The sequence below is a fragment of the Mchenga conophoros genome, linkage group LG16 (genome assembly GCF_057382185.1).
Source record: "Mchenga conophoros isolate Kocher_MC1m ecotype Shallow Benthic linkage group LG16, M_conophoros_male_GT1.1, whole genome shotgun sequence".
In the NCBI taxonomy this organism is placed as follows: Eukaryota; Metazoa; Chordata; class Actinopteri; order Cichliformes; family Cichlidae; genus Mchenga; species Mchenga conophoros.
Window position 1 is genome coordinate 30,353,611 of NC_140541.1, and position 24,697 is coordinate 30,378,307.

The 24,697-nt window shown below is 39.8% G+C and overlaps 3 protein-coding genes across 3 annotated transcripts; all 3 read right to left on the bottom strand.

Annotated features, from left to right (window-relative positions):
- Window positions 1-1,250: 1,250 nt before the first annotated feature.
- LOC146557072 (ileal sodium/bile acid cotransporter-like) lies at window positions 1,251-7,714 on the bottom strand. Its single transcript, XM_085250276.1, has 6 exons — window positions 6,994-7,714; window positions 6,415-6,533; window positions 6,182-6,270; window positions 4,446-4,621; window positions 4,201-4,358; window positions 1,251-2,416 (listed from the first exon to the last, which is right to left on the bottom strand). Exons 1-6 carry the CDS (start codon window positions 7,389-7,391, stop codon window positions 2,229-2,231), a joined length of 1,128 nt encoding a protein of 375 aa, XP_085106402.1. The 5' UTR covers window positions 7,392-7,714; the 3' UTR covers window positions 1,251-2,228.
- Window positions 7,715-9,052: 1,338 nt separating this feature from the next.
- LOC146557073 (ileal sodium/bile acid cotransporter-like) lies at window positions 9,053-15,378 on the bottom strand. Its single transcript, XM_085249010.1, has 6 exons — window positions 14,981-15,378; window positions 14,406-14,524; window positions 14,173-14,261; window positions 13,802-13,971; window positions 13,557-13,714; window positions 9,053-10,218 (listed from the first exon to the last, which is right to left on the bottom strand). The coding sequence occupies exons 1-6, from the start codon at window positions 15,376-15,378 to the stop codon at window positions 10,031-10,033; spliced, it is 1,122 nt and encodes a 373-aa protein (XP_085105136.1). The 3' UTR covers window positions 9,053-10,030.
- Window positions 15,379-17,092: 1,714 nt separating this feature from the next.
- LOC146557074 (ileal sodium/bile acid cotransporter-like) lies at window positions 17,093-23,429 on the bottom strand. The gene is made up of 6 exons (XM_085249009.1): window positions 23,032-23,429; window positions 22,457-22,575; window positions 22,224-22,312; window positions 21,847-22,022; window positions 21,602-21,759; window positions 17,093-18,164 (listed from the first exon to the last, which is right to left on the bottom strand). Exons 1-6 carry the CDS (start codon window positions 23,427-23,429, stop codon window positions 17,977-17,979), a joined length of 1,128 nt encoding a protein of 375 aa, XP_085105135.1. The 3' UTR covers window positions 17,093-17,976.
- Between the last annotated feature and the right edge of the window lie 1,268 nt (window positions 23,430-24,697).

Genomic DNA, 24,697 nt, shown 5'->3' on the forward strand with positions numbered 1-24,697 from the left:
TGCACAATTATATATGGCCGTCTTTGGTCTCTTAATCATTCTTTTAAACATGAGTAACCCAGAGCCCATAAAACAAAATAAAGGTGTACAGTGGTCCTTCGTTTATTGTAGGAGTTATGTTCTAAAAAATAACCTGAGATAGGTCAAATCCGCAAAGTAGTCGGCGCTGTCACTTGGTGTTTGCTCGCTCTGTGGTAGAGTACAAGGTCTTAAATAATCAGGCCCCATTTTATCTTAATGACCTTGTAGTACCATATCACCCTATTAGAGCACTTCGCTCCTGCACTGCAGGCCTACTTGTTGTTCCTAGAGTATTTAAAAATAGAATAGGAGGGAGAGCCTTCAGTTTTCAGGCCCCTCTTCTGTGGAACCAGCTTCCAGTTTGGATTCGGGAGACAGACACTATCTCTACTTTTAAGATTAGGCTTAAAACTTTCCTTTTTGCTAAAGCATATAGTTAGGGCTGGATCAGGTGACCCTGAATCCTCCCTTAGTTATTGCTGCAATAGACGTAGGCTGCCGGGGGATTCCCATGATGCATTGAGTTTTTCCTTTCCAGTCACCTTTCTCACTCACTATGTATTAATAGACCTCTCTGCATTGAATCATATCTGTTATTAACCTCTGTCTCTCTTCCACAGCATGTCTTTTATCCTGTCTTCCTTCTCTCACCCCAACCGGTCGCACCAGATGGCCCCGCCCCTCCCTGAGCCTGGTCTGCTGGAGGTTTCTTCCTGTTAAAAGAGAGTTTTTCCTTCCCACTGTCGCCAAAGTGCTTGCTCATAGGGGGTCATATGATTTTTGGGTTTTTCTCTGTATCTATGAAGCGCCTTGAGGCGACTTTTGTTGTGATTTGGCGCTATATAAATAAAATTGAATTGAAAAATTGAATTTGTAGATGCTAAGCCTATGCTTGAAGCAACTGAGGTGTTAGATGGCAGGGGTGACACAGTGCCACTGTTATGAATGAAACTTGACATAATCCAATAACTCCAGCCATAATTATCTTGTCCTTTATTGTTTTCCATGGGTTGCATTTGTTGTTCAACAGTCTTCTTAGTATCCACCGTCATTTAGCATGACTACTTGGTGACTATTTATTTACATAACATTATGATTGTGACCTTGAACCAAGACTACGTGCAGCTGTTCACATTTTACCACACTACGGTCAAAGACAAGCTTTAGTCTTTTTTTTTTTTTTAAATAAGACAAAGGACATTGGAACAACTGCACAAAAACAATAACATGCAAATAATCTTTATTTATAACTACACAACTGAGAACAGAAATGTATTCATTAAAAACTGTTTGTGTTCATCATTTAAAAAAAAATGTCCAAGTAAATGAAATTAAACTGTAATTGCTTCATTAAACAAAGTCCCTTTGCAGTACAGCAGACTCATACATTAAAGTGTGAATATGTTGATTTCAAAGTCTGATGCTTGAGTATGGACAGAAAAACTGATCACTGAAACCCCAGACTTTCAAAGACTGATTACATTCTTATTAACCATTTATGTATGACTATTAAATTATTATTTCAATCATTCACACTTGGCTTTTAGCTACTTCCTCACTCAACAACTAACCACAGGATTTACTGACCAATTTTAATAATAAAATAATAATTAACAATAAATAACCAAAATAGTAATAATAAAAATCTGTTTAACTACTACTGCTACTTTTATGGAGCTGTTACACAGTTAATTCATGCTAACAGCTTTACATTGACATGACTGGATCTCACATAGATTTCTCTTAAGCTGTAACTACATCATTATATCACATTTTGTTCTTTGTTGTCATCACTGTGTTCTTGTTGCTATTGAAATAACATTAATATGAAATAAATTATGGCTGTCACCTTACAAAAAACCCCAAACACCCTGTTTACAATCACTGAAGCACTGATTAAGACACATGTCTAACAATGTACAGGCAAAGTGGTTCTAAATATTTAGATATGAATAAAAGTAAATAACACATAATTCAGCAGTTGGTCCCCACCACGTTCCCACTTGAAGTTAGATACTGACTGTCCCGGGGAAGAAATTTGTGCAACCCTGTTCAGCTAAAACTTTTCCAAATGGTTTAGTGTGGTGCACATACAGCCTGCAGAGTGCAGTGTGTCTTCACGTTAGAGTCCAAATGCTGTGATCACTGATGCAGTTGTTATTGCTCATACCAACAGTCCAAAGTCTCTGGTTTTCAGAGCTGCAATATCACAGCGCAGTGCTTTTGTCAGTGCTTTTATCCTTCACATCCGTGTTGTTGCTCTCATCGCCCTCAAAGCCACCATTTTCCTGTGGGCAGTGCTTTTGCTCTTCTACATCAGCGTTCTGACCTTCCAAGTATGTAGCGTCACTGTTTGTAGACGAGCCGCCACAAAATCTTTTATAAAGCTGGAAGCCTGGACAGGAAACAAACCATAGATTCAGAACCAGTGAGCAAAGACCTTTGGACAAAACCTTTAAAAGTGGAATAAACAGGACTTCTATGCAAGATGCCATAACAAGAAAATTTGAAGCATCCCATGTTTTCTTTTCTGTTCAGTTTCAAGTATAAGTGAGCATCTACGATACACTGTAAACCAGTGGTTCTCAAATGTTTGGTGCACAGGACAGACAGAATTCAAAATTTCAAGGTATTCTGCAGAAGATGCCCTGTATGTCATTTTAGACAATGTGAACTATAACTTTCATTCATTCCCTCACTGCACATTTTCACACGAAAACCTATTTTAATGCAAGCCTATTCTCACGTCTGTGACATTAAGTAGCACCATCTTCTCAAACACACAGGAATTGCTAATTTAAGCAAATTCTGTCCTTTGAATGTGTTCCGAGATGCACTGGGGTATGACATTAGTGGGACTGTGGAAGGTCCATTTCGTCACTGGTAAATGTGCAGGAGGTTTGTTTTAACCTGAAGTGAAAGGAATAAGTTAGGGATGAAAAAAAAAAACCAGCAAGCAAAAAATACCACAAAACAAAAGATCTCCTAGGTGACATAAAAACTCATGAAGATGTTGCACTTCTTAAAGTTTTTCATAGGTGTTAGAGCTTCAGTGCAGTAATGCTACAGATGTCTGCATCCATGGGGAGACACAGGAAGCAGACCCGAGGAAGCGGTGTTGAACAATACCTCTTATTGAGAGTGCATTGTTCCTGCTTCTTCTGGTTCAAGTCCAGCACTGTTTTACAGAAGCCAGTATTTCTCTCAGGAGAATGTTTAGTTAATTCCTGCCAACAAATGCCACAGTTGGGCTAATGACCATTAACATCTCTGATCCATCTCTGATCCAACCAACTTTTTACCTGACAGTTGGTTGCTACTGGATATTTCAGATATCAGTTGCCTAGGTAACCCTATAACATATATATCGTCCTCTCATGTCACTTATAATCCTCTCAACGTCTATTTGAGCTGTTATTTTACACTGTTGCAGGAAGTTGTGAAAAGTCATTGCCATTCAGGAGTCTCAGGTTGTAAAGCTGCTGCTAATTACTTCATGCGAGGAAGTTTCTAAAGACAGGTAGCTTTTGTAGGTGATTTTGGGGGTGCTTTTCTTCATCTTCTCCGCCATTCTCCAATGCTCTCCTCAATCACAGCTTTAAATGCGTCAGTCAATAATATAGTCAAATTCAATTTCTTACATTACTTTTTTTTCTGTTACAAAATGATGCTTGGTTTACACAAAGTCCCTGGCACACCTGGACACCTCTTGGGAAACACTTGAATTAACCTTGACTGGTGCCCTTGAATTCTAAGCAGCATCCCCCTTTATGTAATTTGCTTTCACAGTTAGACAATTCAATGGTCAAAGAAATAGTAATAAGACTGTGAGGTAAAGTCATCCATTTTCCCAATTTTCCCGAAAGAAACTGGTGGAAAAAATATTCACACTATGTGCTGACATGGATATTACGATACTTTATAGCTGAAACAGGCAAACCACTGAAACAACATGAAGCACACTGCAATTCTGTTACTCTTTAAACTTGGGTTAAATATTTAATCCTTATATGGCACAGCACCTGGCTCAATCTGTTGACTCGACACAGCAAAAAAACATCACAATGGAGGAAAAGAAGGAAAATAAGGAAGCTGCATTCACTGACCAAGAACTAAAAAAAAGTCAAGCGATGCAGGAGAAAATGGCCAATGTATGTGTTGTTTGTTTTAAGGTCTTACCTCCCACAAAAATGAGTGCTGACACGAGCTGGAAGATGCTGTAGATGAGGGGGAAGGCAAACATCTTTTCCAGCTCCTCTGGGGTGAAGGACAGTTGGACGATAGTGCTGCACAACTGGGCATTCTGGATACCTGTCTCCAGTGCAATGGTTCGACATCTGAACAAATAAAGAAACAATGACGAACCTCATCAATAAGTCAAACTTGAATGTAGCTGTGTCAGAAACATTTTGCTGTCACCTCACCTGTACCAGGGTTGACCCACAAAGCGAGCCAGGAAGAACCCAAGGCTCAATCCAATAAAGGGGTAGATGGTGCCAATTATCCACAGGGAGGGAGCAATGGTCCAGGACGACTGGTAGAGGACTCCTCCAATCACAGCTATAATAATAATGAGAACCAAGCCAACAATGGATCCAACCTGTGCACAACATAAACACTCCATTAAAACCCAGTCCAGGTGATTTAACTGGTTCGGCACTGTAAAATGGAAATATCACATCCCCCCAGTATGTATGATGGAAATGCTATTTCTTTTTTTTTTTCTTCTTTTCTGAAAAAACAAAACAAACAAACAAACAAAAACACCCCCCCCAAAAAAAACAAAACAAAACAACAACAAACAAACAAACAAACAAACAAACAAACAAAAAACCTAGGGTTAGGAGGCAGCAGGGCAGGTAGGTTTACGTAGAACTCAGGGTTGTAACATCATACACAAAATCACACCTCATATGCTTAACATAGTCGTTCCATTTAGACCATATTCCGTAGAAGGTATCCCTCTGAAGTTTAAGAGAAAATGACACTTTTTCCATCGTATAGATCTCTTGTACAGAATGTATCCAGTCTTCTATCGTTGGTGGTTCAGGCTTAAGCCATCTTCTCGTAAGAGGCTTTTTACTTGCGGCCAGAAGGATATACAGGAGTCTTCTGTCGTTGGAATTCAGTTTATCCACTGGTGCATTGCACAAAAACATGGTCTCAAAAGTTGAAGGAAAAACAAATGAAAAAACACGTAAATGATCATGGATTAGAGACCAATACTGGCGAATATCTTTACAGTCCCAAAAGATGTGGAAATGTTTAGCTCCATCTCCCCCACATCTCCAACATTTATCACCAATTCCTCGATATCTTTGTTGAGCAGGGGTAATGAAAAATCTCATAATGCTTTTCCAGCAAAATTCACGCCAAACATTAGACCCAGTGGTAGCCCACTGTATCTTGCATGCGTGAGCCCAACACTTCTCTGTAATTGTCAAATTACCCTCCTTTTCCCACTTCGCTTTAATATACAGAGTGCTGTCGTTTTTACACCGCCGGATGCTGTTATATAATTTAGAAATAATTTTACTTTGCACTTCAGATTTGGTTAGTAATAAGAATGTTTCTACAAATTGTAATTCGTTTAGGTTCACTTTTAAGTTTTGATTAAAATAATTTCTGATCTGTAGATATCTAAAAAAATCATCAGATCCCAAGTCATGTTTACTCCTTAAAGATTCAAAGCTTTGAAATGCACCCTTATGGACAAATGAATAATAATTGGTTATACCTTTTGAAATCCAGTTTTTGAATCTATTATCATATTGATTTGGAGTAAAATCTGAATCATATGCACACCATCTTAAAACCTTAGAGGCATTTTCCAAACCACCAATTTTTATTACTTCTTTCCAAGCTGATATCATTATTTGTAGTATAGGTTTATCTGCCATATGTATTTTATTCTGCAATTTTATGTCCGATATTAAAGCTGAAACTGGTATTTCTTTTACTATTGTTCCTTCAACATCTTTCCATCCGGCGGTGTAGTTTGGACAACAGAGACAAATCAGCGGTCTTAACTGAGCTGCACAATAATATTCTCGTAGACATGCTATTTCTAAAAAGGAACATGTCACACAGGCACAAGATGTTATAAGTGAAAACATTAAACCTGTAGAATTATATTCAATAAACTGTAGAGCATTCCTACCTTCAGGATCTTTTTTGCCATCTCAGGCCACCTGTGCTTTACGTACATTCCCACACCGATCGGGATGATTAGGGCTGCCAGTGTGATACCTGAGGATGCAAAAAAGTAGATTATAAAAAGGTTACCTTAGAGGCAGGAACAGCATTCACAGTTACATCCTGATAATACACATTATTGAGAGCACTTGTTTGAAATTATTTAAGGTGTTTCAGTTCTTTGAAAGCTTTCCTTACCGATACTGTCATACGGGATCTTGATGGTGTCACTGGATGTCCATACACTGGTGTAGATTAAAAGACAGAGAGGCATCATCCCCAAGGCCAGGAGAGAGGAGCAGGCTGTCATACTGAGACTGAGGAGCGAAGGATTTGGACACTGATGAGTTTCCTGCATTTGTCCCTAGCTGTGCTTAAACACACTAACACAATTTGTTTTATTTAAATAGTGCATTAACATTGAATAAATGTAAATAAAACTCTAGACCAATAAAAACTTGTAATACATTAATTCTATTGTGTTCTCCTGCCAGGTAGCTACACAACAAGAAAGTCTTCCTTAAAATAGCTTAAGAGTGTTCTGGGATCCAAAAAACATGAAAATATTCTATTTAGTTTACATACACAAGAGAAACAAATAGTTATCATAGAGTAAACATAGTGGTCCTCTAAGAGCAACACTTGGTGATAGTAGGGAAAAAAGAAGGTTCCTTTTTTAACAGGGAGAAACCACCAGCTGAAAAAGGCTCAGAGAAGTCTGCTCTTTAACATAAAGGGAAAAAGAAAAAATAGCAATGAACCTGCCCAAAGTCTCACCTGAGGTCCATGTCTCCATCCAACCAGTAGCAGATGATGTTGGAGTTTGAGCCACCTGGACAGCAGCCCATGATGATGATGACCACTGCCTGCACAGCCTGGACCCCAAAAGCCAGTGACAAGGCAAAAGCTGTGAAAGGCATAATGCCAAACTGGCAGAGGAAGCCAATGATAATGCCCCATGGCTTCTTAATGTGGCCCCACAGCTTTGCAGCCTCCACTGTGCAGCCCATGGCGAACATGACCATTGCGAGCATGATGGTGAGCACCGTGCTCATCACTACTCCCAGGATGGCATTGAAGTTACTGGGAGGAACAAGGCAGTCTGTGCCCGAGCAGGCTGTGGCAGCATTGTCACAGATAGCTGGCAGCATGGTGGTTGGCTTCAGCGTGGACATTGTTGTGGCAGAAGAAGAATATCAGCAGATCCTTAAAACTTGCACACACTTTGGGGCTTCTTAGAGTCCTTGAGGTGAGACAAGTCCAGTTTCACCACCTGTCCAGGAAAATGGATGTGACAAAGAGATGGAGTGAGCTTGGATCACTGCCCTTTATGCCCACGGTTTCAAAGCCAAATAAAATTGGGCGGAAAGATAAAAAATTAACCAATAGTCTATGTTTTATGGGGTCAGCGTTCAAAACACATGCATATAAAAAAGAAAATCACAATGAAATATGAAATACCATTACACCATGGCTCCAGTTTTTACAGCCTTGTGGGTTTTAAAGTTTTAATGAACTCACAATCATCAAGCATCATCATGCAGGAAAAGTTTCAAAGAGGCAGCAGCCACAGAATACATGTCCTTTGCACAATTATATATGGCCGTCTTTGGTCTCTTAATCATTCTTTTAAACATGAGTAACCCAGAGCCCATAAAACAAAATAAAGGTGTACAGTGGTCCTTCGTTTATTGTAGGAGTTATGTTCTAAAAAATAACCTGAGATAGGTCAAATCCGCAAAGTAGTCGGCGCTGTCACTTGGTGTTTGCTCGCTCTGTGGTAGAGTACAAGGTCTTAAATAATCAGGCCCCATTTTATCTTAATGACCTTGTAGTACCATATCACCCTATTAGAGCACTTCGCTCCTGCACTGCAGGCCTACTTGTTGTTCCTAGAGTATTTAAAAATAGAATAGGAGGGAGAGCCTTCAGTTTTCAGGCCCCTCTTCTGTGGAACCAGCTTCCAGTTTGGATTCGGGAGACAGACACTATCTCTACTTTTAAGATTAGGCTTAAAACTTTCCTTTTTGCTAAAGCATATAGTTAGGGCTGGATCAGGTGACCCTGAATCCTCCCTTAGTTATTGCTGCAATAGACGTAGGCTGCCGGGGGATTCCCATGATGCATTGAGTTTTTCCTTTCCAGTCACCTTTCTCACTCACTATGTATTAATAGACCTCTCTGCATTGAATCATATCTGTTATTAACCTCTGCCTCTCTTCCACAGCATGTCTTTTATCCTGTCTTCCTTCTCTCACCCCAACCGGTCGCACCAGATGGCCCCGCCCCTCCCTGAGCCTGGTCTGCTGGAGGTTTCTTCCTGTTAAAAGAGAGTTTTTCCTTCCCACTGTCGCCAAAGTGCTTGCTCATAGGGGGTCATATGATTTTTGGGTTTTTCTCTGTATCTATGAAGCGCCTTGAGGCGACTTTTGTTGTGATTTGGCGCTATATAAATAAAATTGAATTGAAAAATTGAATTTGTAGATGCTAAGCCTATGCTTGAAGCAACTGAGGTGTTAGATGGCAGGGGTGACACAGTGCCACTGTTATGAATGAAACTTGACATAATCCAATAACTCCAGCCATAATTATCTTGTCCTTTATTGTTTTCCATGGGTTGCATTTGTTGTTCAACAGTCTTCTTAGTATCCACCGTCATTTAGCATGACTACTTGGTGACTATTTATTTACATAACATTATGATTGTGACCTTGAACCAAGACTACGTGCAGCTGTTCACATTTTACCACACTACGGTCAAAGACAAGCTTTAGTCTTTTTTTTTTTTTTAAATAAGACAAAGGACATTGGAACAACTGCACAAAAACAATAACATGCAAATAATCTTTATTTATAACTACACAACTGAGAACAGAAATGTATTCATTAAAAACTGTTTGTGTTCATCATTTAAAAAAAAATGTCCAAGTAAATGAAATTAAACTGTAATTGCTTCATTAAACAAAGTCCCTTTGCAGTACAGCAGACTCATACATTAAAGTGTGAATATGTTGATTTCAAAGTCTGATGCTTGAGTATGGACAGAAAAACTGATCACTGAAACCCCAGACTTTCAAAGACTGATTACATTCTTATTAACCATTTATGTATGACTATTAAATTATTATTTCAATCATTCACACTTGGCTTTTAGCTACTTCCTCACTCAACAACTAACCACAGGATTTACTGACCAATTTTAATAATAAAATAATAATTAACAATAAATAACCAAAATAGTAATAATAAAAATCTGTTTAACTACTACTGCTACTTTTATGGAGCTGTTACACAGTTAATTCATGCTAACAGCTTTACATTGACATGACTGGATCTCACATAGATTTCTCTTAAGCTGTAACTACATCATTATATCACATTTTGTTCTTTGTTGTCATCACTGTGTTCTTGTTGCTATTGAAATAACATTAATATGAAATAAATTATGGCTGTCACCTTACAAAAAACCCCAAACACCCTGTTTACAATCACTGAAGCACTGATTAAGACACATGTCTAACAATGTACAGGCAAAGTGGTTCTAAATATTTAGATATGAATAAAAGTAAATAACACATAATTCAGCAGTTGGTCCCCACCACGTTCCCACTTGAAGTTAGATACTGACTGTCCCGGGGAAGAAATTTGTGCAACCCTGTTCAGCTAAAACTTTTCCAAATGGTTTAGTGTGGTGCACATACAGCCTGCAGAGTGCAGTGTGTCTTCACGTTAGAGTCCAAATGCTGTGATCACTGATGCAGTTGTTATTGCTCATACCAACAGTCCAAAGTCTCTGGTTTTCAGAGCTGCAATATCACAGCGCAGTGCTTTTGTCAGTGCTTTTATCCTTCACATCCGTGTTGTTGCTCTCATCGCCCTCAAAGCCACCATTTTCCTGTGGGCAGTGCTTTTGCTCTTCTACATCAGCGTTCTGACCTTCCAAGTATGTAGCGTCACTGTTTGTAGACGAGCCGCCACAAAATCTTTTATAAAGCTGGAAGCCTGGACAGGAAACAAACCATAGATTCAGAACCAGTGAGCAAAGACCTTTGGACAAAACCTTTAAAAGTGGAATAAACAGGACTTCTATGCAAGATGCCATAACAAGAAAATTTGAAGCATCCCATGTTTTCTTTTCTGTTCAGTTTCAAGTATAAGTGAGCATCTTCCATACACTGTAAACCAGTGGTTCTCAAATGTTTGGTGCACAGGACAGACAGAATTCAAAATTTCAAGGTATTCTGCAGAAGATGCCCTGTATGTCATTTTAGACAATGTGAACTATAACTTTCATTCATTCCCTCACTGCACATTTTCACACGAAAACCTATTTTAATGCAAGCCTATTCTCACGTCTGTGACATTAAGTAGCACCATCTTCTCAAACACACAGGAATTGCTAATTTAAGCAAATTCTGTCCTTTGAATGTGTTCCGAGATGCACTGGGGTATGACATTAGTGGGACTGTGGAAGGTCCATTTCGTCACTGGTAAATGTGCAGGAGGTTTGTTTTAACCTGAAGTGAAAGGAATAAGTTAGGGATGAAAAAAAAAAACCAGCAAGCAAAAAATACCACAAAACAAAAGATCTCCTAGGTGACATAAAAACTCATGAAGATGTTGCACTTCTTAAAGTTTTTCATAGGTGTTAGAGCTTCAGTGCAGTAATGCTACAGATGTCTGCATCCATGGGGAGACACAGGAAGCAGACCCGAGGAAGCGGTGTTGAACAATACCTCTTATTGAGAGTGCATTGTTCCTGCTTCTTCTGGTTCAAGTCCAGCACTGTTTTACAGAAGCCAGTATTTCTCTCAGGAGAATGTTTAGTTAATTCCTGCCAACAAATGCCACAGTTGGGCTAATGACCATTAACATCTCTGATCCAACTAAAGCCATAAGGCTTTTTACCTGACAGTTGGTTGCTACTGGATATTTCAGATATCAGTTGCCTAGGTAACCCTATAACATATATATCGTCCTCTCATGTCACTTATAATCCTCTCAACGTCTATTTGAGCTGTTATTTTACACTGTTGCAGGAAGTTGTGAAAAGTCATTGCCATTCAGGAGTCTCAGGTTGTAAAGCTGCTGCTAATTACTTCATGCGAGGAAGTTTCTAAAGACAGGTAGCTTTTGTAGGTGATTTTGGGGGTGCTTTTCTTCATCTTCTCCGCCATTCTCCAATGCTCTCCTCAATCACAGCTTTAAATGCGTCAGTCAATAATATAGTCAAATTCAATTTCTTACATTACTTTTTTTTCTGTTACAAAATGATGCTTGGTTTACACAAAGTCCCTGGCACACCTGGACACCTCTTGGGAAACACTTGAATTAACCTTGACTGGTGCCCTTGAATTCTAAGCAGCATCCCCCTTTATGTAATTTGCTTTCACAGTTAGACAATTCAATGGTCAAAGAAATAGTAATAAGACTGTGAGGTAAAGTCATCCATTTTCCCAATTTTCCCGAAAGAAACTGGTGGAAAAAATATTCAAACTATGTGCTGACATGGATATTACGATACTTTATAGTAGAGATGGACTGATCCGATATTACGTATCGGTATCCGTCCGATACTGACGTAAATCACTGGATCGGATATCGGAGAAAAATTTAAAAAATGTAATCCGATCCATTAAATATCACGAAAGCACCTCACAAAACTTGCCACACGGCGTAACTCGGCTCATAACCGTAGCACGTTGCAGCAGTGCTTGTCACGTGATAGAGCAGCTGTGTGTATTTGTAGCCTAGCTAGCAATCCGGCATTTCATCTCCAAGAAGTTATGAGAATGAGGAAACCAGGGTCTGAACAACAGCAGCACGTTTAAGCTTGATAAGCTGTTGTTGGAATTTATTTATGTTCTACACCAGGATCTTTTTCTATGCAGCCGGGGCAGATCTAGCAAAGTTTTGCCAGGGGGCCGATAGGGCATTAACAAGGAAAACGGGGCACAAAGACATACTTTTCTTTCTTATTCTCATTTAAAATATCTAGCTTTTAATAAATAATTATTTTAATCTGATGTAAAATGTATAGAAGTCCATTACTATATATAGCAACTATTAAGTCTAATATACCCCAGTAAGCTAGTACTTTTTTTTTTTGGGAAGGTACAATCTGTGCAGTCTGCAATTCTGTTGAAGAAAGATGTTAAATCTATTTAATTATTTTTGGAAAATAATTTATTTCTGTGCATTTTTCATTTTCTTTTCACACTGCATCAAATTAAAGTTGATTACGTCGATTAAGCATCATGAGGTGGAGGGTGGGTGGTTCCCTATTTTATTTATTTATTTATTTATTTTTTGCTGGGAGTTTTAGAACCCTATTAGTTAGGTTGCTTACTCTTTAAAATACCAGAATAGGAAGGATAGAGTAGGTTTAAGTTTGTTAGATTGATCAGTTTTGCTGAACTATGAAATGTTTTGGGTGCAGTGTATTTTTTGCATGCAGGTATAACAGAATAGCTTTAGTGTTTGTTTTTAACTTGAGTATGAACTTATACAAAAAGCAGCACGATATTAAAAAACAGTTTTTTTGTTTAAAAAACACACTATATCGGATTCATATCGGTATCGGCAGATATCCAAATTTATGATATCGGTATCGGACATAAAAAAGTGGTATCGTACCAACTCTACTTTATAGCTGACACAGGCAAACCACTGAAACAACATGAAGCACGCTGCAATTCTGTGACTGGTTAAACTTGGGTTAAACATTTAATCCTTATATGGCACAACACCTGGCTCAAACTGTTGACTCGACACAGCAAAAAAACATCACAATGGAGGAAAAGAAGGAAAATAAGGATTCACTGACCAAGAATTGAAAAAAGTCCAGTGATGCAGGAGAAAATGGCCAATGTATATGTCGTGTGTTTTAAGGTCTTACATCCCACAAAGATGAGCTCACTGGCATACAGCACCAAAGGTCTTGCTTTGCCCCAGGGAGTGAGAGCTCATTCCATCAGGGAATGGCAGCTCCTTTGGCCCTTTTTAAAGGGGTACCTGTAGCTGATATTTGTGTGGCAGCTAGTTGGGCATCACCGCTGCTGTCATAGGTGTTATGATACTTGATCTCTGACACAGATAAACCACCAGAGAAGCATGAAGCACGCTGCAACTCTATTACTGGTTAAACTTGGGTTAAATATTTAATCCTTATATGGCACAGCACCTGGCTCAATCTGTTGACTCAACACAGCAAAAAAACATCACAATGGAGGAAAAGAAGGAAAATAAGGAAGCTGCATTCACTGACCAAGAACTAAAAAAAAGTCAAGCGATGCAGGAGAAAATGGCCAATGTATCTGTTGTTTGTTTTAAGGTCTTACATCCCACAAAGACGAGTGCTGACACGAGCTGGAAGATGCTGTAGATGAGGGGGAAGGCAAACATCTTTTCCAGCTCCTCTGGGGTGAAGGACAGCTGGACGATAGTGCTGCACAACTGGAAATTCTGGATACCTGTCTCCAGTGCAATGGTTCGACATCTGAACAAATAAAGGAACAATGACGAACCTCATCAATAAGTCAAACTTGAATGTAGCTGTGTCAGAAACATTTTGCTGTCACCTCACCTGTACCAGGGTTGACCCACAAAGCGAGCCAGGAAGAACCCAAGGCTCAATCCAATAAAGGGGTAGATGGTGCCAATTATCCACAGGGAGGGAGCAATGGTCCAGGACGACTGGTAGAGGACTCCTCCAATCACAGCTATAATGAGAACCAAGCCAACAATGGATCCAACCTGTGCCCAACATAAACACTCCATTAAAACCCAGTCCAGGTGATTTAACTGGTTCGGCACTGTAAAATGAAAATATCACATCCCCCCAGTATGATGGAAATGCTATTTCTAAAAAGGAACATGTCACACAGGCACAAGATGTTATAAGTGAAAACATTAAACCTGTAGAATTATATTCAATAAACTGTAGAGCATTCCTACCTTCAGGATCTTTTTTGCCATCTCAGGCCACCTGTGCTTTACGTACATTCCCACACCGATCGGGATGATAAGGGCTGCCAGTGTGATACCTGAGGATGCAAAAAAGTAGATTATAAAAAGGTTACCTTAGAGGCAGGAACAGCATTCACAGTTACATCCTGATAATACACATTATTGAGAGCACTTGTTTGAAATTATTTAAGGTGTTTCAGTTCTTTGAAAGCTTTCCTTACCGATACTGTCATACGGGATCTTGATGGTGTCACTGGATATCCATACGCTGGTGTAGATTAAAAGACAGAGAGGCATCATCCCCAAGGCCAGGAGAGAGGAGCAGGCTGTCATACTGAGACTGAGGAGCGAAGGATTTGGACACTGATGAGTTTCCTGCATTTGTCCCTAGCTGTGCTTATACACACTAACACAATCTGTTTTATTTAAATAGTGCATTAACATTGAATAAATGTAAATAAAACTCTAGACCAATAAAAACTTGTAATACATTAATTCTGTTGTTCTCCTGCCAGGTAGCTACACAACAAGAAAGTCTTCCTTAAAATAGCTTAAGAGTGTTCTGGGATCCAAAAAACATGAAAATATTCTATTTAGTTTACATACACAAGAGAAACAAAGTTATCATAGAGTAGACATAGTGGTCCTCTAAGAGCAGCACTTGGTGATAGTAGGGAAAAAAGAAGGTTCCTTTTTTAACAGGGAGAAACCACCAGCTGAAAAAGGCTCAGAGAAGTCTGCTCTTTAACATAAAGGGAAAAAGAAAAAATAGCAATGAACCTGCCCAAGGTCTCACCTGAGGTCCATGTCTCCTTCCAACCAGTAGCAGATGATGTTGGAGATTGAGCCACCTGGACAGCAGCCCATGATGATGATGACCACTGCCTGCACAGCCTGGACCCCAAAAGCCAGTGACAAGGCAAAAGCTGTGAAAGGCATAATGCCAAACTGGCAGAGGAAGCCAATGATAATGCCCCATGGCTTCTTAATGTGGCCCCACAGCTTTGCAGCCTCCACTCTGCAGCCCATGGCGAACATGACCATTGCGAGCATGATGGTGAGCACCGTGCTCATCACTACTCCCAGGATGGCATTGAAGTTACTGGGAGGAACAAGGCAGTCTGTGCCCGAGCAGGCTGTGGCAGCATTGTCACAGATAGCTGGCAGCATGGTGGTTGGCTTCAGCGTGGACATTGTTGTTGCAGAAGAAGAATATCAGCAGATCCTTAAAACTTGCACACACTTTGGGGCTTCTTAGAGTCCTTGAGGTGAGACAAGTCCAGTTTCACCACCTGTCCAGGAAAATGGATGTGACAAAGAGATGGAGTGAGCTTGGATCACTGCCCTTTATGCCCACGGTTCCAAAGCCAAATAAAATTGGGCGGAAAGATAAAAAATTAACCAATAGTCTATGTTTTATGGGGTCAGCGTTCAAAACACATGCATATAAAAAAGAAAATCACAATGAAATATGAAATACCATTACACCATGGCTCCAGTTTTTACAGCCTTGTGGGTTTTAAAGTTTTAATGAACTCACAATCATCAAGCATCATCATGCAGGAAAAGTTTCAAAGAGGCAGCAGCCACAGAATACATGTCCTTTGCACAATTATATATGGCCGTCTTTGGTCTCTTAATCATTCTTTTAAACATGAGTAACCCAGAGCCCATAAAACAAAATAAAGGTGTACAGTGGTCCTTCGTTTATTGTAGGAGTTATGTTCTAAAAAATAACCTGAGATAGGTCAAATCCGCAAAGTAGTCGGCGCTGTCACTTGGTGTTTGCTCGCTCTGTGGTAGAGTACAAGGTCTTAAATAATCAGGCCCCATTTTATCTTAATGACCTTGTAGTACCATATCACCCTATTAGAGCACTTCGCTCCTGCACTGCAGGCCTACTTGTTGTTCCTAGAGTATTTAAAAGTAGAAACGGAGGGAGAGCCTTCAGTTTTCAGGCCCCTCTTCTGTGGAACCAGCTTCCAGTTTGGATTCGGGACTACTTTTAAGATTAGGCTTAAAACTTTCCTTTTTGCTAAAGCATATAGTTAGGGCTGGACCAGGTGACCCTGAATCCTCCCTTAGTTATTGCTGCAATAGACGTAGGCTGCCGGGGGATTCCCATGATGCATTGAGTTTTTCCTTTCCAGTCACCTTTCTCACTCACTATGTATTAATAGACCTCTCTGCATTGAATCATATCTGTTATTAACCTCTGTCTCTCTTCCACAGCATGTCTTTTATCCTGTCTTCCTTCTCTCACCCCAACCGGTCGCACCAGATGGCCCCGCCCCTCCCTGAGCCTGGTCTGCTGGAGGTTTCTTCCTGTTAAAAGAGAGTTTTTCCTTCCCACTGTCGCCAAAGTGCTTGCTCATAGGGGGTCATATGATTTTTGGTTTTTTCTCTGTATCTATGAAGCGCCTTGAGGCGACTTTTGTTGTGATTTGGCGCTACATAAATAAAATTGAATTGAAAAATTGAATTTGTAGATGCTAAGCCTATGCTTGAAGCAACTGAGGTGTTAGATGGCAGGGGTGACACAGTGCCACTGTTATGAATGAAACTTGACATAATCCAATAACTCCAGCCATACTTATCTTGTCCTTTATTGTTTTCCATGGGTTGCATTTGTTGTTCAACAGTCTTCTTAGTATCCACCGTCATTTAGCATGACTACTTGGTGACTATTTATTTACATAACATTATGATTGTGACCTTGAACCAAGACTACGTGCAGCTGTTCACATTTTACCACACTACGGTCAAAGACAAGCGTTAGTCTTTTTTTTTTTAAAATAAGACAAAGGACATTGGAACAACTGCACAAAAACAATAACATGCAAATAATCTTTATTTATAACTACACAACTGAGAACAGAAATGTATTCATTAAAAACTGTTTGTGTTCATCATTTAAAAAAAATGTCCAAGTAAATGAAATTAAACTGTAATTGCTTCATTAAACAAAGTCCCTTTGCAGTACAGCAGACTCATACATTAAAGTGTGAATATGTTGATTTCAAAGTCTGATGCTTGAGTATGGACAGAAAAACTGATCACTGAAACCCCAGACTTTCAAAGACTGATTACATTCTTATTAACCATTTATGTATGACTATTAAATTATTATTTCAATCATTCACACTTGGCTTTTAGCTACTTCCTCACTCAACAACTAACCACAGGATTTACTGACCAATTTTAATAATAAAATAATAATTAACAATAAATAACCAAAATAGTAATAATAAAAATCTGTTTAACTACTACTGCTACTTTTATGGAGCTGTTACACAGTTAATTCATGCTAACAGCTTTACATTGACATGACTGGATCTCACATAGATTTCTCTTAAGCTGTAACTACATCATTATATCACATTTTGTTCTTTGTTGTCATCACTGTGTTCTTGTTGCTATTGAAATAACATTAATATGAAATAAATTATGGCTGTCACCTTACAAAAAACCCCAAACACCCTGTTTACAATCACTGAAGCACTGATTAAGACACATGTCTAACAATGTACAGGCAAAGTGGTTCTAAATAACACATAATTCAGCAGTTGGTCCCCACCACGTTCCCACTTGAAGTTAGATACTGACTGTCCCGGGGAAGAAATTTGTGCAACCCTGTTCAGCTAAAACTTTTCCAAATGGTTTAGTGTGGTGCACATACAGCCTGCAGAGTGCAGTGTGTCTTCACAGTAGAGTCCAAATGCTGTGATCACTGATGCAGTTGTTATTGCTCATACCAACAGTCCAAAGTCTCTGGTTTTCAGAGCTGCAATATCACAGCGCAGTGCTTTTGTCAGTGCTTTTATCCTTCACATCCGTGTTGTTGCTCTCATCGCCCTCAAAGCCACCATTTTCCCGTGGGCAGTGCTTTTGCTCTTCTACATCAGCGTTCTGACCTTCCAAGTATGTAGCGTCACTGTTTGTAGACGAGCCGCCACAAAATCTTTTATAAAGCTGGAAGCCTGGACAGGAAACAAACCATAGATTCAGAACCAGTGAGCAAAGACCTTTGGACAAAACCTTTAAAAGTGGAATAAACAGGACTTCTATGCAAGATGCCATAACAAGAAAATTTGAAGCCTCCCATGTTTTCTTTTCTGTTCAGTTTCAAGTATAAGTGAGCATCTACGATACACTGTAAACCAGTGGTTCTCAAATGTTTGGTGCACAGGACAGACAGAATTCAAAATTTCAAGGTATTCTGCAGAAGATGCCCTCTATGTCATTTTAGACAATGTGAACTATAATATTCATTCATTCCCTCACTGCACATTTTCACACGAAAACCTATTTTAATGCAAGCCTATTCTCACGTCTGTGACATTAAGTAGCACCATCTTCTCAAACACACAGGAATTGCTAATTTAAGCAAATTCTGTCCTTTGAATGTGTTCCGAGATGCACTGGGGTATGGCATTAGTGGGACTGTGGAAGGTCCATTTCGTCACTGGTAAATGTGCAGGAGGTTTGTTTTAACCTGAAGTGAAAGGAATAAGTTAGGGATGAAAAAAAAAAACCAGCAAGCAAAAAATACCACAAAACAAAAGATCTCCTAGGTGACATAAAAACTCATGAAGATGTTGCACTTCTTAAAGTTTTTCATAGGTGTTAGAGCTTCAGTGCAGTAATGCTAAAGATGCATCCATTGGGTATCCTCGTTGGTCTTCATACAACAATTCTGATGGCTAAAGAACCAAATGGGACAGGCAAAAAAAAAAAAAAAGTAATGCTACAGATGTCTGCATGCATGGCGAGACACAGTAAGCAGACCCGAGAAAGCGGTGTTGAACAATACCTCTTATTGAGAGTGCATTGTTCCTGCTTCTTCTGGTTCAAGTCCAGCACTGTTTTACAGAAGCCAGTATTTCTCTCAGGAGAATGTTTAGTTAATTCCTGCCAACAAATGCCACAGTTGGGCTAATGACCATTAACATCTCTGATCCAACTAAAGCCATAAGGCTTTTTACCTGACAGTTGGTTGCTACTGGATATTTCAGATATCAGTTGCCTAGGTAACCCTATAACATATATATCGTCCTCTCATGTCACTTAATCCTCTCAACGTCTATTTGAGCTGTTATTTTACACACTGTTGCAGGAAGTTGTGAAAAGTCATTGCCATTCAGGAGTCTCAGGTTGTAAAGCTGCTGCTAATTACTTCATGCGAGGAAGTTTCTAAAGACAGGTAGCTTTTGTAGGTGATTTTGGGGGTGCTTTTCTTCATCTTCTCCGCCATTCTCCAATGCTCTCCTCAATCACAGCTTTAAATGCGTCAGTCAATAATATAGTCAAATTCAATTTCTTACATTACTTTTTTTTCTGTTACAAAATGATGCTTGGTTTACACAAAGTCCCTGGCACACCTGGACACCTCTTGGGAAACACTTGAATTAACCTTGACTGGTGCCCTTGAATTCTAAGCAGCATCCCCCTTTATGTAATTTGCTTTCACAGTTAGACAATTCAATGGTCAAAGAAATAGTAATAAGAGTGTGAGGTAAAGTCATCCATTTTCCCAATTTTCCCGAAAGAAACTGGTGGAAAAAATATTCAAACTATGTGCTGACATGGATATTACGATACTTTATAGTAGAGATGGACTGATCCGATATTACGTATCGGTATCCGTCCGATACTGACGTAAATCACTGGATCGGATATCGGAGAAAAATTCAAAAAATGTAATCCGATCCATTAAATATCACGAAAGCACCTCACAAAACTTGCCACACGGCGTAACTCGGCTCATAACCGTAGCACGTTGCAGCAGTGCTTGTCACGTGATAGAGCAGCTGTGTGTATTTGTAGCCTAGCTAGCAATCCGGCATTTCATCTCCAAGAAGTTATGAGAATGAGGAAACCAGGGTCTGAACAACAGCAGCACGTTTAAGCTTGATAAGCTGTTGTTGGAATTTATTTATGTTCTACACCAGGATCTTTTTCTATGCAGCCGGGGCAGATCTAGCAAAGTTTTGCCAGGGGGCCGATAGGGCATTAACAAGGAAAACGGGGCACAAAGACATACTTTTCTTTCTTATTCTCATTTAAAATATCTAGCTTTTAATAAATAATTATTTTAATCTGATGTAAAATGTATAGAAGTCCATTACTATATATAGCAACTATTAAGTCTAATATACCCCAGTAAGCTAGTACTTTTTTTTTTGGGAAGGTACAATCTGTGCAGTCTGCAATTCTGTTGAAGAAAGATGTTGAATCTATTTAATTATTTTTGGAAAATAATTTATTTCTGTGCATTTTTCATTTTCTTTTCACACTGCATCAAATTAAAGTTGATTACGTCGATTAAGCATCATGAGGTGGAGGGTGGGTGGTTCCCTATTTTATTTATTTATTTATTTATTTTTTGCTGGGAGTTTTAGAACCCTATTAGTTAGGTTGCTTACTCTTTAAAATACCAGAATAGGAAGGATAGAGTAGGTTTAAGTTTGTTAGATTGATCAGTTTTGCTGAACTATGAAATGTTTTGGGTGCAGTGTATTTTTTGCATGCAGGTATAACAGAATAGCTTTAGTGTTTGTTTTTTAACTTGAGTATGAACTTATACAAAAAGCAGCACGATATTAAAAAACAGTTTTTTTGTTTAAAAAACACACTATATCGGATTCATATCGGTATCGGCAGATATCCAAATTTATGATATCGGTATCGGACATAAAAAAGTGGTATCGTACCAACTCTACTTTATAGCTGACACAGGCAAACCACTGAAACAACATGAAGCACGCTGCAATTCTGTGACTGGTTAAACTTGGGTTAAACATTTAATCCTTATATGGCACAACACCTGGCTCAAACTGTTGACTCGACACAGCAAAAAAACATCACAATGGAGGAAAAGAAGGAAAATAAGGATTCACTGACCAAGAATTGAAAAAAGTCCAGTGATGCAGGAGAAAATGGCCAATGTATATGTCGTGTGTTTTAAGGTCTTACATCCCACAAAGATGAGCTCACTGGCGTACAGCACCAAAGGTCTTGCTTTGCCCCAGGGAGTGAGAGCTCATTCCATCAGGGAATGGCAGCCCCTTTGGCCCTTTTTAAAGGGGTACCTGTAGCTGATATTTGTGTGGCAGCTAGTTGGGCATCACCGCTGCTGTCATAGGTGTTATGATACTTGATCTCTGACACAGATAAACCACCAGAGAAGCATGAAGCACGCTGCAACTCTATTACTGGTTAAACTTGGGTTAAATATTTAATCCTTATATGGCACAGCACCTGGCTCAATCTGTTGACTCAACACAGCAAAAAAACATCACAATGGAGGAAAAGAAGGAAAATAAGGAAGCTGCATTCACTGACCAAGAACTAAAAAAAAGTCAAGCGATGCAGGAGAAAATGGCCAATGTATGTGTTGTTTGTTTTAAGGTCTTACATCCCACAAAGACGAGTGCTGACACGAGCTGGAAGATGCTGTAGATGAGGGGGAAGGCAAACATCTTTTCCAGCTCCTCTGGGGTGAAGGACAGCTGGACGATAGTGCTGCACAACTGGACATTCTGGATACCTGTCTCCAGTGCAATGGTTCGACATCTGAACAAATAAAGGAACAATGACGAACCTCATCAATAAGTCAAACTTGAATGTAGCTGTGTCAGAAACATTTTGCTGTCACCTCACCTGTACCAGGGTTGACCCACAAAGCGAGCCAGGAAGAACCCAAGGCTCAATCCAATAAAGGGGTAGATGGTGCCAATTATCCACAGGGAGGGAGCAATGGTCCAGGACGACTGGTAGAGGACTCCTCCAATCACAGCTATAATAACAATGAGAACCAAGCCAACAATGGTTCCAACCTGTGCCCAACATAAACACTCCATTAAAACCCAGTCCAGGTGATTTAACTGGTTCGGCACTGTAAAATGAAAATATCACATCCCCCCAGTATGATGGAAATGATATTTCTAAAAAGAAACATGTCACACAGGCACAAGATGTTATAAGTGAAAACATTAAACCTGTAGAATTATATTCAATAAACTGTAGAGCATTCCTACCTTCAGGATCTTTTTTGCCATCTCAGGCCACCTGTGCTTTACGTACATTCCCACACCGATCGGGATGATTAGGGCTGCCAGTGTGATACCTGAGGATGCAAAAAAGTAGATTATAAAAAGGTTACCTTAGAGGCAGGAACAGCATTCACAGTTACATCCTGATAATACACATTATTGAGAGCACTTGTTTGAAATTATTTAAGGTGTTTCAGTTCTTTGAAAGCTTTCCTTACCGATACTGTCATACGGGATCTTGATGGTGTCACTGGATATCCATACGCTGGTGTAGATTAAAAGACAGAGAGGCATCATCCCCAAGGCCAGGAGAGAGGAGCAGGCTGTCATACTGAGACTGAGGAGCGAAGGATTTGGACACTGATGAGTTTCCTGCATTTGTCCCTAGCTGTGCTTATACACACTAACACAATCTGTTTTATTTAAATAGTGCATTAACATTGAATAAATGTAAATAAAACTCTAGACCAATAAAAACTTGTAATACATTAATTCTGTTGTTCTCCTGCCAGGTAGCTACACAACAAGAAAGTCTTCCTTAAAATAGCTTAAGAGTGTTCTGGGATCCAAAAAACATGAAAATATTCTATTTAGTTTACATACACAAGAGAAACAAAGTTATCATAGAGTAGACATAGTGGTCCTCTAAGAGCAGCACTTGGTGATAGTAGGGAAAAAAGAAGGTTCCTTTTTTAACAGGGAGAAACCACCAGCTGAAAAAGGCTCAGAGAAGTCTGCTCTTTAACATAAAGGGAAAAAGAAAAAATAGCAATGAACCTGCCCAAAGTCTCACCTGAGGTCCATGTCTCCTTCCAACCAGTAGCAGATGATGTTGGAGATTGAGCCACCTGGACAGCAGCCCATGATGATGATGACCACTGCCTGCACAGCCTGGACCCCAAAAGCCAGTGACAAGGCAAAAGCTGTGAAAGGCATAATGCCAAACTGGCAGAGGAAGCCAATGATAATGCCCCATGGCTTCTTAATGTGGCCCCACAGCTTTGCAGCCTCCACTCTGCAGCCCATGGCGAACATGACCATTGCGAGCATGATGGTGAGCACCGTGCTCATCACTACTCCCAGGATGGCATTGAAGTTACTGGGAGGAACAAGGCAGTCTGTGCCCGAGCAGGCTGTGGCAGCATTGTCACAGATAGCTGGCAGCATGGTGGTTGGCTTCAGCGTGGACATTGTTGTTGCAGAAGAAGAATATCAGCAGATCCTTAAAACTTGCACACACTTTGGGGCTTCTTAGAGTCCTTGAGGTGAGACAAGTCCAGTTTCACCACCTGTCCAGGAAAATGGATGTGACAAAGAGATGGAGTGAGCTTGGATCACTGCCCTTTATGCCCACGGTTCCAAAGCCAAATAAAATTGGGCGGAAAGATAAAAAATTAACCAATAGTCTATGTTTTATGGGGTCAGCGTTCAAAACACATGCATATAAAAAAGAAAATCACAATGAAATATGAAATACCATTACACCATGGCTCCAGTTTTTACAGCCTTGTGGGTTTTAAAGTTTTAATGAACTCACAATCATCAAGCATCATCATGCAGGAAAAGTTTCAAAGAGGCAGCAGCCACAGAATACATGTCCTTTGCACAATTATATATGGCCGTCTTTGGTCTCTTAATCATTCTTTTAAACATGAGTAACCCAGAGCCCATAAAACAAAATAAAGGTGTACAGTGGTCCTTCGTTTATTGTAGGAGTTATGTTCTAAAAAATAACCTGAGATAGGTCAAATCCGCAAAGTAGTCGGCGCTGTCACTTGGTGTTTGCTCGCTCTGTGGTAGAGTACAAGGTCTTAAATAATCAGGCCCCATTTTATCTTAATGACCTTGTAGTACCATATCACCCTATTAGAGCACTTCGCTCCTGCACTGCAGGCCTACTTGTTGTTCCTAGAGTATTTAAAAGTAGAAACGGAGGGAGAGCCTTCAGTTTTCAGGCCCCTCTTCTGTGGAACCAGCTTCCAGTTTGGATTCGGGACTACTTTTAAGATTAGGCTTAAAACTTTCCTTTTTGCTAAAGCATATAGTTAGGGCTGGACCAGGTGACCCTGAATCCTCCCTTAGTTATTGCTGCAATAGACGTAGGCTGCCGGGGGATTCCCATGATGCATTGAGTTTTTCCTTTCCAGTCACCTTTCTCACTCACTATGTGTTAACAGACCTCTCTGCATTGAATCATATCTGTTATTAACCTCTGTCTCTCTTCCACAGCATGTCTTTTATCCTGTCTTCCTTCTCTCACCCCAACCGGTCGCACCAGATGGCCCCGCCCCTCCCTGAGCCTGGTCTGCTGGAGGTTTCTTCCTGTTAAAAGAGAGTTTTTCCTTCCCACTGTCGCCAAAGTGCTTGCTCATAGGGGGTCATATGATTTTTGGTTTTTTCTCTGTATCTATGAAGCGCCTTGAGGCGACTTTTGTTGTGATTTGGCGCTACATAAATAA